Genomic DNA, 13,067 nt, shown 5'->3' with positions numbered 1-13,067 from the left:
AGTATCTATTAATCTACTTGCACTTTTGGAGTGCTTTCGAACTGCTAGGTTGGCAGGAGCTGGGACCAAGCAAGGGGAGCTCACCCCGTCGCGGGGATTCGAACCACCGACCTTTTGATCAGCAAGCCCAAGGCTGAGCATAGGACACCGTTATTCCCTCTGGTGGCAAACTTAATTGACTGAATGCTTATTGGTTGGGAAGTGAAATGGATCCAGCCAAAATGAAGGCTGTGGCTTCTATATACTTGGGGGACCCCCTCAGTATGCAGAAATATGGGGGAATGCTCCAGAAAACAAGAGCACTCAGCCTGGAGAGCATGGAAGAAAGGTAAGTGTGGATAGGCCCTAAATTACTTTTTGATAATCTGCCTGACACAATCCAGCCACTTAGCAGAACTGTGATGGCAATGCATGTATATATCAATATATACCAGGGGCAGATCTAAAGGAACAAAGAATGCCATCAGCCATTCAAACCTACAGTCTACCTACCAAACTATATTCCTTTTTTTAAAAAAAATTAACCACACTGCAAGGCAAACACGGTACCTTTTCCCCAAAGCCATGACCATTGCTTCAAAAGAGCTGTCGTAACGAAGCAAGGGAAGGCTGTGTCCGGAAAGAGTGGACTCGATAAACTCAGACAATCCGTAGTACTTCTTGTTTTCATGGTACAAGTCCACACCCTTGAAATAAATGACAGTGACTATTAACAGGCATGTCTGTGATGATGGTTTAACAGTTCACCAATCCAGTTATCGCAAATATACACAGGGCTATGAATAAGACCTTGTCCCTTCTCTGTGGCCAGTCCTACTTACCTCCTCCACCATGATCCTCACCAGTACCCACTCAGGGACGGATCAACTGTGCAAGCAGTTCAGGCAGCACAATGCACAGAGTGTGTGCCAGACACTGCGTGGATATTGGGGTTACAATTGTTCCATCGGTGCAAGTGTTTCTGTTTGCCAGACGGAACAATCTCCCTTATCCTCCCATCTGGAAGTTATTCTGACCCCCAACCAGCTAATTTGGGGGGGGGCAGGGATGGAGAAGAGGGCGGAGAAGCCCCAGGTGCGCTAAGCAGGACTCATTGTGCTGGCTCCCCGCTAGAGAAACTGTTTAGTTGAATCCTGACCCAAGTTTTTCTGCCTTTTGCTCCTAATGCGATCAGCATCCTCACTTACTAGAGCAGAGCTTTCCAAACTTTTCACGTCAGCGACACACTTTTTAAACTTGTTATCATTTTGCAACACAGTAATTCAGTTTTACTAGCAAACCAGAGATTAAACTGACCCCCCTTTCCAGGCCTGGGAGGAGCGCAGGTTCATTCACGTGACACACCTACACAATGCAGCCGACACACTGACGTGCTGCGACACAAGCTCTGCACTAAAGAATCTGTTCTGGGATAGCTCAGTCAGCAGAGAATGAAACTCTTAACCTCAGAGTTGTGGGTTTGAGTCCCACATGAGGGGGGGGGGATACTGCATTGCAGGGTGTTGGACTAGATGACCCCCATGGTCCCTTCTAACTCTCCAATTCTGTTATACTCCAGCATTTTGGTGGCACTGCAGATGTACTAGAGCACAGAGAATATTACGTGTTGTTTTGCAATCAACAGATCCAAAATCACGCCTTCAGTAAGGTTCTGTTTTGGTAGGAATAAAAGTAGAGGGGAGAGAATCAGGGGGTAAAGGAAAAGGTAAAGGGATTCAGAAGAGCCAAGAGAAGTAACCGGAGATCAGCAAACACGGATGTGAGCCCCATCATTCTGCATAACAGCTTTGCTTTGGAACGTAACGCTGTGGTCGTTAACAGCCAGAGCAGGCATTAAAGGGAAAAAAGAAAAAGCTCCCATAGATCCTAAGAGTTAACTTCTTACATTGTTGTATAATGACGGCCAGTGGATTTCATTATAAGGGCTGATGCGGGTGTGTTGCGTCTGCAGGGCATAGGGGAAGGAAGTCACGTGAAGCGTCACAATATTTGGAGCGTCTTTCACCTCTCTGCAGTTGAGCAGCCTGTCCACGAGCCCCATGGCTGGATCGGACTGAGGATAAAGGCTGTGAACTGCACTGTAAAAAACAAAACAAAACAAAACAAGCAAATGAGAGCGCACAATGTTACTATATGGTCAGTACTCTTTTTCTAGAAAAGGAGGTGCCTCCCTCTTTCTCTCAGAATGGCAATGGAACCCACCTGAGAGTTGCCAGAACTGAGTTCTGGCGAGTTTCCCCTGGGGAAAAAGCCCTGTATATGGCAACCCCAACCTTTTCTGACCATCGGCCATGCTGGCTGGAGGTGATGGGAGACGGAATTCAACCTCTGGAGGGCCACAGGTTCCCCATCCCTGACACAGGGTAAAATTGATACATATGCATCAATTAAAAACAACAACTATCAAAAGAGTGATCTTTGGGTCACCTTTAATGAAATTATTATTATTATTATTATTATTATTATTATTATTATTATTATTAAAAAACTTTGTAGTGCAGCTGTGGTATCACACAGCCAGTGTCAAAGGAAGCAGGTTTGTCTTTGGAAATGATTGTACAGTGCAATATAATTGTCTATTGCAACCGGTGTCTCATTGCTAACATCATAATCTGGGAAGTGAACTCTTTCTTACCTTACAAGGTCCCAGTGAGCATGGTCATGGATCAGCACAAAGAGCGTGTGGGGATTCTGCATCGAGTTTTGTAAGAAGGCTTTAAACTTAGTCTGGGCTTCTGCATCGAGTTTGACCACATATTGCTCCACCCTCTGCTTGGTAAGGTGCTCCTTCTCCAAACCAAGTTCCAACAAGACACCTAAAGGAAGACAACAAATGACTATCGGACAGTCAAAAAGCATGCCCTGCCAACTGTGATTTTTGTACGCGTTTTTCGGCAACCAGTACCTGAATGCCAGAGGTGGAACAGCGTCTGCTGATAAGTCACTTCCGAAGGAGGGACGCAGATCAGAAAATCAACTTTCTCAAAGGAACCCAAGTCAAGGTTTTGAGTGCTGGAGTCTGCGATGGAGCAAACATGGGAAAGCAATTTCTGAGCCACTGCAAGCTGGAAGGGGCGGATCTGATGGTGCTCAAGGTTATAACCTAGAGGGGGAGAGAGAGAAAAAAGAATGGTGAAAGAGAAAGAGAGTCAGACCTTAACTTTATTTATAGCATGAATGTTATAGAGAGCCATGCGAGATATGGAGCAGCACACCTAAGTTTGCTTCAGCTCTCTGCTCTAGAACATCATGACCTGATTACGTGATTCCACAGGGGGAGATATGCATGGACAATCTTGCCTCGGAGCAAGGAGCGGGGGCCACACGGAGGCAACTAGGGGGTTCTCAAAGAGCTGTAAGGTATGTGCAAGAAAAACAAAAGGCCCTGTTACATAGGGGAAAGCATGAGCCCTCTACAGTGGTACCTCGGGTTACATACGCTTCAGGTTACATACGCTTCAGGTTACACACTCCGCTAACCCAGAAATAGTGCTTCAGGTTAAGAACTTTGCTTCAGGATAAAAACAGAAATCGGGCTCCGGCGGCGTGACAGCAGCAGGAGGCCTCATTAGCTAAAGTGGTGCTTCAGGTTAAGAACGGACCTCCGGAACGAATTAAGTACTTAACCCGAGGTACCACTGTATTCCCCATGCATTTTGCAGTCTGCCCTTTTGTCAGAGTTACTTCATTCTTGCCTTTTTCTAAAGAAGGCCTGTTTGCAGAATTCTCTCTGAATATTCCCTACCATTTTGTGTGTGTGTAGCGGCCCCTGTTTTCCCTGTCCAAAGCTCCAGAATAACACCAGATTCGTGACATTGTGGAAGATGGAAAATAGTGGGCAGGGCACAAACATAGCTGTTGTTGCCACTGCCACTTCCATCACCATTAGTTGAATAAAATTTTACGGGGGAAAGATGTGCTCTCGCCACTACTAATGGCAGGCCCTTCTTCCAAGAAACTCTTGGCGACCTGCTCCCCACCACCAAGAGGTTTGGTGAAATGGCCCCAATTTCTCCACCCACTGCTTCCCAAACAAAGGGTGGGAGCACCCTGAACGTGGAGCAAATGCGAGTGTGTACACAGACAGGGTCTTTGCGAAGCAAACATTCCACTCCAAATGCCTTGGAGGAAAGGAGTGAGAGGGACACAACTCTGAAAAGGCAAACGTCCTCATATGTTACATGCACAAACCACTTACTTGCGCAAACAGCTGTTCCAGCTGCATCCCCCGCTGCTGGTTTGTTCACTAAACCAGAAAGTGACGATGAAATGTGGGACCTGTTTTCTTGATGAAATTTGTCCAGCAACACATCGACATCACCATCTGGTGGAATGAAAAGGGGAAGAAACGGCCACCATTTTTTGTGTTGTGGAAACCATTTAAATCTTAGTATCTCCCAAGCCATGTAACCTGTGTAAAGTAGCATGGGATCCAACAAAAAGGCTAGGCCCCTGTTCCTTACATAAAAAGAGAAATATTTAAAGATGGGCTCTGGCATGAAATCCTGCAAGTGCAGGATGTGAAACCCGGGGTGAATGTTCTAACGTGGCACTTGGTCGGATTTTTGATAACTGAATCCTGATTTTAAAATGTTGTCTATACATAGACACATATGGTCTAAGTTCTCAGAAAGTCTTTCAGCCAAATGCCTCTTTATAGATATCCCATGACGTACCTGGGCAGAGAGTACTGAAGAAGGCCCCCAGAGCCTCTACTTTCCCCGTTACGAGTTCATAACTAACTTCTTTCTGGTATTCCGCTGGACTGAGCATGCTTTCAGATAGTATTCTTGCTTGGTACTTCCCTAAGAGACAGAAAAAGGGGGGAAGGGGTTCACATGCAACTGAGACACTTATACATCTAAACCAGAGTTTTCAGTCAGTATGCTGGGGCACCCTAGGGTGCCTTCAATGATGGTCAGGGGTGCTGCAGGCAACATTGGCCTCTGTCCTTCCTTCCTTCCTTCCTTCCTTCCTTCCCTTCCTTCCTTCCTTCCCTTCCTTCCTTCCTTCCTTCCTTCCCTCCCTCCCTCCCTCCCTCCCTCCCTCCCTCCCTTCCTCTGATGTTCTCTCATGTCTCTGCCTCCCAAAGGCTTGCATGGCTGTTTATTGCAGCAGCCCTGGCTATAAGCTCCACAGGTGAATGGTGCCTTTGGGGTGGCTGCGGGGGCAGCTCAGAGACGAGGGATGGCGGCAGCAGCTGCCCGGAGAACTCCCAAGGAGAGTGGAGAGGAGAGGAGGCTGAGGGAACACTCCACAAGGGAAAGTGTTCAAAAAAGTGTGAGAAACTGCCAGCTCTATAGGCAAGGGGTGACATAACTGGGCTCCTGAGCCCCACAGGGGTACCACAGATAGAATGTAGTTTGTCAAGGGAGCTGTGGCCTCAAAAAGGTTGAAAACCTCTGATCTAAACACCTAAAGGTACATGATACAGTTATCTTCCTGAAGCTAGGCCAATCTGGGTCTGGTTGGGTTCTGGATGGGAGATTACATCAGCTGCCAAGTTCCTTGGAAGAAAAGGGAGAGGTGAACTTTTCTCACTAACATCTGCATTATCATAAACTATGGCCCCACAGATTTTGTCAGAGACTCAAAGAAAACTAAGGAAAGCAACGGCCAAACACAATCTTTAGGATCACAATTTAATTTAGGTACACCATTAGGTTTCCCCCACACACACAAATGTCCTTAGTTTTACCAGAGGTAGAAAACATGGTGACTCCCACATGTTGCAGGACTCCAACTCCCATCAACCCCTGCTAGGATAGCCAATGATCAGGGATTGTGGGTGCTGTAGTCCAAAAAATATCAGGAGGGCACTACATTGGCTACCCCTGCTTTATAGGGTCACTCTACCCTACTTCGCTTCACCTTCTTTGGCCATTTCAAGTGTTTATAAGTGACACCTGACAGTCAATTCCTTTCTGAAAATAATTCAGAAACCCGAATCTTGAGTAGAATCTAAAGAATTAGGAAAAGAACTCATTTAGCCTGTTTGAAAGTAGTATCGTTGTTGGTTAATTCTATATAATGCTTCCTCTTTAGCGGTGCAGTTTACCTGGTCAAACACTACAGTTTGACACTACAGTGGCTCCATTTCTGGCCACAGGACAGTATGGTCATCAAGCCAAGCTAAAGTTGGATGAAGGGGGGCAGTAAAGGCAGCCCATGTGGTGCAGTGGTTAGAGAGCTGGACTAGGACTTGGGAGACCAGGTTTCAAATCCCCACTCAGTCATGAAGCTCACTGGGTGACCTTGGGCTAGTTACTGTATTACTGCTTAACAGGGTTGCTGTGAGAATAAAACCAGCAGAGGGAGAACCATATACACCACCCACAGAGGAAAAGTGGGATATAAATGTAAAATTAAGGGCTCATACAGACTTCCTTTACCACTGAATCGGAGCAAACAGCAATCCTTTGAAAACCCGAATTGACCTTTGTTCCGATTCAGTGATAAAGAGTGGGTTTTCCTAGGGAAAGCAGCAGGGCAATAAAAAAAAGTGCCCAGGCATGTAGTTTTAGAGTGCAGACCTAAAAGACAGAGTGCAGACAAAAAGAAGCCTGGGTGAGCCCTTTATCGGATGCAAACCTAAAGAAAAGACTGAAGACCCAAATGTATGTGCAGTGCAAAGACAGAATATGCTATATAAAATCATTGAATCCAACTGCCTGTCTTCCAAAGACAGTCCCAGATTTACAGAAGCTGGCCCAGTTTCTGATTTGATCCTGGAATGTCCCGCTTTTCCTTCGGATGTCCCTATTTTCATTGAAAATTGAAGGATATGGATTTAAGTGACCCCCAAGTCAAGGAGATAAGTAACTTCATACAAAGAGATAAGTAACCTGTACAACCTTTGGTAGGCATCTGAAGGCAGCCCTATATAGGGAAGTGTTTTTTTAATGTCCAATGTTTCATTATGTTTTATGTATTCTGTAAGTCACCCAGAGTGGCTGGGGCAACTCAGTCAGATGTGTGGGGTGATTGAATAGGACACCCCTATTTTCATCAGAGAAATGTTGGAAGGTATGCAAATGTGCTCTCGTACATCACCAGGTATATGAAATTCTACTTTGTACATGCCAACAGTTAAAGCCTTTTGCCCATTAGCCTGCTAACAGCTGGGGCAAAAGCCACTCCATAACAAGAATGCCAGAAAGGTCCACATATTGCTTTAGCAGCTCACCTGTTACAGCAATGCAAGAGTCAATAGTTCTGTTTCTACAAGCGCATATGATCACCACATAGTTGGTCTTCACTAGCTTTCCCTCAACGAGCATCTTAAACATTTCTGAGAGCCCCTCCGCTAAAGAATAGTTGCACTCAATGATGTGGACACTGTCATTACATGAGCTGGCTGCCAGTCCCGCCAGCCAGGGAAGCTGAGCTGATGTCACTGGGGCAATTGGGCCAGGAACCTGAGGGAAAGCTTGTGGGATGGCCTGTTGGTATTGACGAATTTCAGAAAGATGAGACTCCCGCCATGAACGCATGAAGATCTGTTCCAAGTCCTCAATCAAAGGCACCTGGTCTGAAGCTATGGAAACATCAACATGGCATCAAAAGCAGGCAAATGTTAGGACTTAAATCTACTACCAAAACTAGGTCTCCCCTTGCCGTGCTCGGAGCTTAATTAAAGGACTAATGGTTTTGGGTTCACGCATGTCATGCTACAGACTTTCCTAAACTACGGCAGAAATGATCTGTTGCTTTTGCACCAGTCAAGACAAATTCAGCAGCATGAGAAAACCACCCACAGATCTTGTGCTCTCTGTGTCCTTTGTAGGCAAAATATGCAATCCCCGGGTAACTCAAATTGAACTCCAGTGTTCAATTTGCATCTTATTGTAAGTGATAATTCCAGTCCACACAGCAATGGATAATATCAGGAGATCATAATGCTTGGTAAAATATGGAGATACATTTAGAAATTATTATTATTATTATTATTATTATTATTATTATTATTATTATTGCTTTGAGAAAGTTTACATCTTTCTCAATAGAGGTTCCACTATTACTATTTCTAATTTCAATGCAGTTACTACCAGAATTTTGACAGATACAATCAGACTTGTTCATATTGCCCTCATTTTTAAATCTGCACTGGCTGCCTATTCACTTCCAAGACATATTTAAGTTGCTGGTGCTTACCTATAAGTGTCAAGGGATACAAATACCTGAAGAAGTGCCTATCAGGTGAGTCAACTCTGGCTTGGGTGGTGGTAAGGCACTGGGTGAACCTAGATCTTTGGTGGAGAGGAGGTTGGAACCTCTGCCTGCCCCTCCTTGGGAAAGGGTATCCTGTTAAAAGGATCCAGGAGGAGTGGCTCTGTCTGATGCCCAGGCTAGGGCATACCATTCCTCCAACGGGGACCCTGCAGGGGGTACCCCTAATTGATGTAAGTCATAGGGCTCCCCCCTTGGTTGTGGTTTACTCTTAGACACACTCCCAGCAGACAGGCTGAAGTGGAATAGGAGCTGCTTACCCAATGCCTACGCCAAACCAATCTCTACTGTAACCAATAAAGCTGTGGGCATATTCAAGCCCCAAACCAAAAATGCTGTTGTCCCAAGTGTGGTTATTCATCCCTCTAGGGAACTGTGGGATCGCGGGGTCTTGGCACGCAAGTGCCTATTCACTAAGGGACTTTAACTTCAAGTAGTGGGCAGGATTCACTGTTGACAGAAGCCTTGTGCAAGGACTTGTGCAACAGGGTGATCCCCTCTCCTGGGAATTGGCTCAGGGAGGGTTCAGGAGAACCCCCAGAAAAGCACATGTTTGGGAGGAAAGGGAGGATTGTTCCATTTGGCAAGCTTGCACATCTGAAAAGACTTTACTTTGAGTGCCCCCCTCAATGTCTTTTTCAATTACCGTTTGTAGATCTGCCTATTCATATGAAAATATTTGCTCTCGTTTGAAGGAGGAAAACTCACCAAGTTGAACGAGGTAATAGACTGTGAGTAAGAGCTGCATCTCCTCTGAAATTGGCTGCATTGTGGAGGCACCATATTGTTCATAAGCCCTAGAGAGAGACTGCGCGTTCTTGTAACACGTATACAAAAGAGGACTCACTACGACATCACTAAGGTTCCCGCAAAGGTAAGGAAAATTTCCATGCCCTGTGAAACAAAGTACAACTCTTTAGATGCCAGGTACCCAAGGCAAGGTAACTGAATGTCTTAATAGTTTAGGGTTTTTTTAAAAAAGAAAAAAGTAGGCCACACTTGTTTTGAAGTGCTTATTGTATGCACTATGTGACATGTTACCTTTAAATATGACGGGCTTTGCTTTAAATATTTTAAGCAAGTTATCAGGAACTGAAACTGGCTCTCCGGAGGCCACCATTGGAGAAGACACTGGTCCTGCCACGGCAGTGTGAGGTAAGCAGGACAGCCCTCCTCCTCCTGCTCCTCCTCCTCCTCCTCCATCTATGAATCAATTTAGAGAGATTAACCAGAAATAAATGACTGCAGCATAGATACCTGTTAAAATGTGCTGGATGAAGGGGGAAGGGCAACAATCCACTTCCACTTTCAAACCCAGTCACAGCCAAAAATAAAACTTAAGCACCGATTGCTCCTGTCAATGCTGTCCTTCCTAACCCAACAACTTAATATATCAGCTGTCAGAGTTCTTAGGTCTGCTAATTTACAAGCAGACATGCGCCCAGAGGCATTTAAATCATCATCTCCATCATCATCATCATCATCATCATCATCCTCACTTACCATTTTTGCTTCTAGTTGTGAGTGGTGGATTGGGCTGCAAATTCCAGGCTTCATTGGATGATGGAGACTCAGGTGACCATCCTTTGTGGCGTTTTTTAGGAGGCCCTGGGTTTGCTAAAGTGCCTAGATAACATAAACAATCCAGAAACTACTATTTTAAAAGGACACACATCTTTCGGGAAAAGCACATGCCTGAACACAGAAATAGTTTCTTTATATATATTTTTAAAATTGCTCTGCACAGGCCCAAGGCAGTATGCAAAAACTAAACACATCCAAAAAATAAAACCCCAGCCAATATCAATTGTACTCAACCAAGTTCATTCAACAAACCTTGAAGCAGATTTTCAAAAGTTAGAAATGGCACATTGCATCACTAGCAAATAACAGCAGAGAAGAGCATAGATGCACAGCAACTCCTAGAGAAGTACTAGAAGATACAAACAATAGAGGATGGAGATGCTTACCTGACCTCCCAGCAAGTGAGTCCCTGCTGTTTATTGGGAGGGAGGAGGAGAGGAAGGCGGCGGCTGGGTGGTTAGTTTGGTGCAAACTCATCAGCCAAGACAATCTGTTGCTCCTGCCAGTGCATTTTCACCACACCACCCTCCCTGCCACCTCACTCCTCTTCTTCCCAGGAAAACAGCAGCAACTCCCCTGCCAGGAGGGCAGGTAAACACCTTCCCCCCCCCCGCCTCCACACTGCCTGCTATTGGTTACAAAGAATGCACAATGATATTAAACAGTATCATAGACAATATGAAGGAGAACAAGACCTGGATCTACCATTTTCACTGGCAGACCTCCATTGTTTATACTGTCCGTTTCTGCCTTCAAAGTGAGGACAGTAGCATTTGAAAAAGAAACACAGTACACCAGATAGCAACACAATTATTTTAAGATCAGGTGTCTGCTGCACACTCATATAACCTGCCTTACCTCTTGGGCAAGGGAATGGCTTACATTGTGAATATTCAACCTTATTTGATGGCTATTTGAGTAAAGCATGGCTTAGGTCCAAGCTGTCTGAAATACCATATTCCCTCATACAAATCTGCCTGGGTTTTGAGATCTTTGAAGGAGGCCCCTTTCTCTGTCTCACCATCCTCACACACACGTTTGATGGGGACATGGAAGAGGGCCTTCTCGGTGGCTGCTCCCAGACTCTGGAACTCCCTCCCTAGAGCAGCTCCCTCCTGGTTGTCCTTCCGCTGACAGGCAAAGACTTTCCTGTTTCAACAGGGCTTTGGGAACAGGCTGCTTTTAATTAAAGGCCTGGCACCATGCTGTTTCTAGTATAATTATTGGAATATATTAAGCATATATATGTATAAATATTTAATGTTTAATTGCATTTTAATGACTGACTTACTATGTCTTAGCAGTTCTTGTTTTTATCTGTAAGATGCCTTGAGTCCCCTCAGAGAAAAAGGTGAAATGTAAATAAATATATCATAATAATTATGATATACCAGAATACTTTCTGAAATAACTCCTCCTTCAGCCGCCACAACAGCATGATGCTACTTTTTTGCAATAAAGTATAATGTGCTATCACTGGGTATTGAGTTTCCCTGTTCCCATTGCATTGCAGGTAACTGTTATGTCCTCCCCGGACTATCCTCAAGGCAGGGGACTACAGTGGTGCCTCGGGTTAAGAACTTAATTCGTTCTGGAGGTCCGTTCTTAACCTGAAACTGTTCTTAACCTGAGGTACCACTTTAGCTAATAGGGTTTCCTGCTGCTGCCACGCCACATGATTTCTGTTCTCATCCTGAAGCAAAGTTCTTAACCCGAGGTACTATTTTTAGGTTAGCGGAGTTTGTAACCTGAAGGGTGTGTGACCTGAGGTACCACTGTATTTAGATTGCAGAAGTGGTGAAACACCTGTTCTCCAATCTTCAAAGAAGTCACATGCAGCTGTTAAAACTCCAGCAAAACCAAAAAATCTTCCATGACTAGTTTGGCCTTTAACGAATGCAGGTTTAGAACCTTATGCTAAACATTGGGAGGGAGGGCTCTTTTATTTATATTAAAATTCTACCACACGATGGCAGCACAAACACTTTCAGCCATTCATTTATCTTTCTCTAGCAAAGCCACAGGGAAAAACCCCAGGGTCAATCAAACACGAGTACTGTAAATCCCCTGTCAGTATGTAAGCAAATTTGATAGCTATCTTCTTTTTAAAAAGGACTGAAATCAATTACCCCAATGAGCAAGTGATTTGGTTCTGTCCACAAAGCAAAGTTAACCCCTGGCTAAGCAGATGAAGAAATGAAGCAGCTTGCCAGAGCTGTCTAGTAAAGATTGCACTAATGTTTATTGTCCTGTACTTGTTCTATAAATAGGAGACTTTGATTCCTGGCACTTTGTACTATGTTCGTGGAACAGTTACAGCACGAGAAGTGTTGCTCTTCACCGAAAGTGCTAGATTTAATTCCAGCAGCCCGGAACATTAAATTGTGTCCTTGTTAAGTTTGTTCAGAATTGGCACATGTACTGATTTAAAATAATTCTCAGAGCAGGGAGGGCAATCCATTTCAGAAAGATTCAGCTGACCTTAAAGCCATCTATTTAGAAATTAAGTCTCATCTGTTTCAATGGGGCTGCCGTACAAATAATGGTTGCAAAATATACCTATTATTTCAGGCGGCATTATAACAGTAGGGACAGTGGCTGAAATCCCCACTGTAATATTTCTTGCTGAATTAATGCACATCATGAGATCAAAGAACTGCATTTTATTTTAAAGGACTCATACACCTCCCTTCAGTAGAAGTATTTCCAGAGCATGTCACAATAAAAGAGCAAAACTTTCATGTTGCTAGAGTGGGGTTTCCCAAACTTGGGTCTCCAGCTGGTTTTTGTTGTTGTTGTTGTTGTTTGACTACAACTCCCATAATCCCTAGCTAGCAGGACCAATGATCAAGGATGATGGGAATTGTAGTCCAAAAACAGCTGGAGACCCGAGTTTGGGAAACCCTGTGTTAGAGCTTCAATGAACACCCACCAACCAAATAAGCTAGAAATACTTTGGAAAAACTAATGTAACAGCAATGTTAAAGAATAGAGAACAATATGAAGAAGGTAAATGAAGTTTATTAACCAGCTATGTAATAAAGAAATTAGGAATATCTGGTGGCCAAGTGGCATAGTTGCTTTTCCTGACGCCTAGAAGAAACTGTACATTATTTTTAAAACAAGTTTTGTATACATTTAGTCCTCCAATCAACTAATAACGCAAGAATGTCTATATTTGTGCGCTTTGTAAGACTTTTACAACAAAATAAACAATAAAAGAGGGAATTGTACAAAATACATCAAACAATAAA

At 44.2% G+C, this 13,067-nt stretch overlaps 1 protein-coding gene across 3 annotated transcripts in view; it reads right to left on the bottom strand.

The window, feature by feature from the left end:
- GREB1 (growth regulating estrogen receptor binding 1) overlaps nucleotides 1–13,067 on the bottom strand; it is a 105,221-nt gene that overhangs the window by 22,858 nt on the left and 69,296 nt on the right. For all 3 annotated transcript variants that reach the window (XM_081856682.1, XM_081856680.1, XM_081856681.1), the window contains 10 exons: nucleotides 9,733–9,855; nucleotides 9,271–9,432; nucleotides 8,938–9,123; nucleotides 7,187–7,537; nucleotides 4,677–4,805; nucleotides 4,199–4,324; nucleotides 2,906–3,103; nucleotides 2,636–2,816; nucleotides 1,886–2,078; nucleotides 550–686 (listed from right to left, as the gene is read on the bottom strand). In XM_081856682.1, the coding sequence (XP_081712808.1) occupies nucleotides 550–686; nucleotides 1,886–2,078; nucleotides 2,636–2,816; nucleotides 2,906–3,103; nucleotides 4,199–4,324; nucleotides 4,677–4,805; nucleotides 7,187–7,537; nucleotides 8,938–9,123; nucleotides 9,271–9,432; nucleotides 9,733–9,855 (1,786 nt within the window). The remainder of the gene's footprint in view (nucleotides 1–549; nucleotides 687–1,885; nucleotides 2,079–2,635; nucleotides 2,817–2,905; nucleotides 3,104–4,198; nucleotides 4,325–4,676; nucleotides 4,806–7,186; nucleotides 7,538–8,937; nucleotides 9,124–9,270; nucleotides 9,433–9,732; nucleotides 9,856–13,067) is intronic.

This window comes from Podarcis erhardii (assembly GCF_964252035.2).
Source record: "Podarcis erhardii genome assembly, chromosome: 3".
NCBI classification, from domain to species: Eukaryota; Metazoa; Chordata; class Lepidosauria; order Squamata; family Lacertidae; genus Podarcis; species Podarcis erhardii.
The sequence above is the reverse complement of the archived record's forward strand: the minus strand, read 5'-3'. Positions and strand labels throughout refer to the sequence as shown.